Genomic DNA, 1,757 nt, shown 5'->3' with positions numbered 1-1,757 from the left:
CACGCCATTGTTAATATGGTAATTTCCCACCTGCCTGGGCCTAAATCCTTGTGCTGCAGTTAGGTAGATAAGGACTTCCCAAAGGCTGAATAAGGTGGCATTCGACTGTTCTTCTTTCGAATGACCCTGGTCTCTCTGTGTGTTCTTTTCAATCTCCAGGCCCTTGCCTGACTTGCGTTAGGTACAGTGGCACACGAACTGTACCGAGGGTGTAACACAAAATCGGGTGTTATAATCCAACACACTTAGGACATCTGCATCAATTCAGTACTCAACTGCATTTGCATCTCTGCACTTATTGGTCAATTCTTCTTGATCAGATTTATTGCTCTTATGAATTTTGGTTAATATTTCTACAAAGAACAAGAAAGCAGAAAATAATCTTCATTCAAGGAAACACTTATTGTGCTCCTATAGTGTGCTCACTGAAATATCTCTTTGACTGCTTCACAAAGGCAGCCTGGAGCCCTTACAATGTCAGCTAAGTTGCTACAACTCTGAGCAAACCCCCTGTCTTCCTGCTCTACCTGCTTCCCATTGACAGTATTAGCTTTGCTATGCTTCCCAGACAAATGTGTTCAATCATTGTCATGCTTTTCTTCCATAGTAAATAAACAGCACTTTGTATGAAACCTTCTTATATTCTCATGTCACCAAATACTGCCATGATGACTTGTGTCTGCTCCGTTAAAAAAAAAAAGTCACACATGATCAGAACATGTTTCTGGCTTCACATGAATGGCTATCTGTTTTTATCCTTACACATAGGCTAAAAGAGAGAGGCAACACCTTACTCTATGGAGAATGGCTTCTAAGAAAGCATAGGAAAGGTATTTAAAGCATATGCAGTGTGTATAGCGTTGACCTGTGTTCGTGTCATTCTTGTGTAGATATTTGGACCAGTGCAACAAATCATGAAGTTTAAATCTATAAATGATGTCATCAAGAGAGCAAACAATACCTCCTATGGCCTGGCAGCTGGAGTCTTCACAAAAGACCTGGATAAGGCCATCACTGTGTCTTCTGCTTTGCAGGCCGGGCTAGTGTGGTAAGTGCATCTGAAGTAAGCTGTGCCCTTCCTGTATTAGTCAAATGGGCAGGCTGAGTTGCCCTCCTCTAGACTTGAACTTTCCTGGAAATTATCTGACCTCCTAGAAAGATAATTTCTATACATAAAAAATAAAAACAAATTATTGTCTTTCACTTTGCAAGTTACTTATGTAGAATATTGACCATTTTATGGCTGTTTGATTTATATAATATATGTATTATTAGATAATGCCAGGGTACTTGGTACTCTGCTATATAAACAGGAAGATGAAAATAAAATTCTATTATAATCAACTATACATTAGATAATGTATATTGGTATCTTATATACACTAGACATTATTGCTGTTACTATCATTTACCATATTTGAAATTGACCAATGGTGTTACATTAGCTGAGCATATGCTCTACTTGTGAGTTCTATCCTAGTCTGTTTTATACTTTTTAATACAAGATAAGAGCTCAGTTTCTCAATCTGGCCCTGAACGCACTCTGTGGCCCACACTGGTTTTGGACTTCTCATCCTCCTGCAAAATGCTTCTAAGAGGCTGGGATCACAAGTCTACATCCATAGACTTGGTGCTATTTAATTATTTTTTTAAATTAATATATGTGCATGTGTACTTTGTTTGCATGTATGTCTGTGTACCACATGAGTGCCTGGTGCATGCAGAAGCCAGAAGAGGGTATCCAATCTGTTGGAAGT

General features: G+C 38.8%; 1 protein-coding gene across 1 annotated transcript in view; it reads left to right on the top strand.

Moving 5' to 3' along the window:
- Positions 1 to 1,052, top strand: part of LOC101997257 (aldehyde dehydrogenase, cytosolic 1-like) — a 24,708-nt gene extending 23,656 nt beyond the window's left edge. Inside the window, 1 exon segment of the mRNA XM_013348098.1 lies at positions 891 to 1,052. Coding sequence (XP_013203552.1) covers positions 891 to 1,052 — 162 coding nt within the window.
- Positions 1,053 to 1,757: the final 705 nt, after the last annotated feature.

Source organism: Microtus ochrogaster, chromosome 8, assembly GCF_000317375.1.
Source record: "Microtus ochrogaster isolate Prairie Vole_2 chromosome 8, MicOch1.0, whole genome shotgun sequence".
Classification (NCBI taxonomy): Eukaryota; Metazoa; Chordata; class Mammalia; order Rodentia; family Cricetidae; genus Microtus; species Microtus ochrogaster.
Note: the sequence above shows the minus strand (reverse complement) of the source record. Positions and strands in the feature narration are given on the sequence as shown.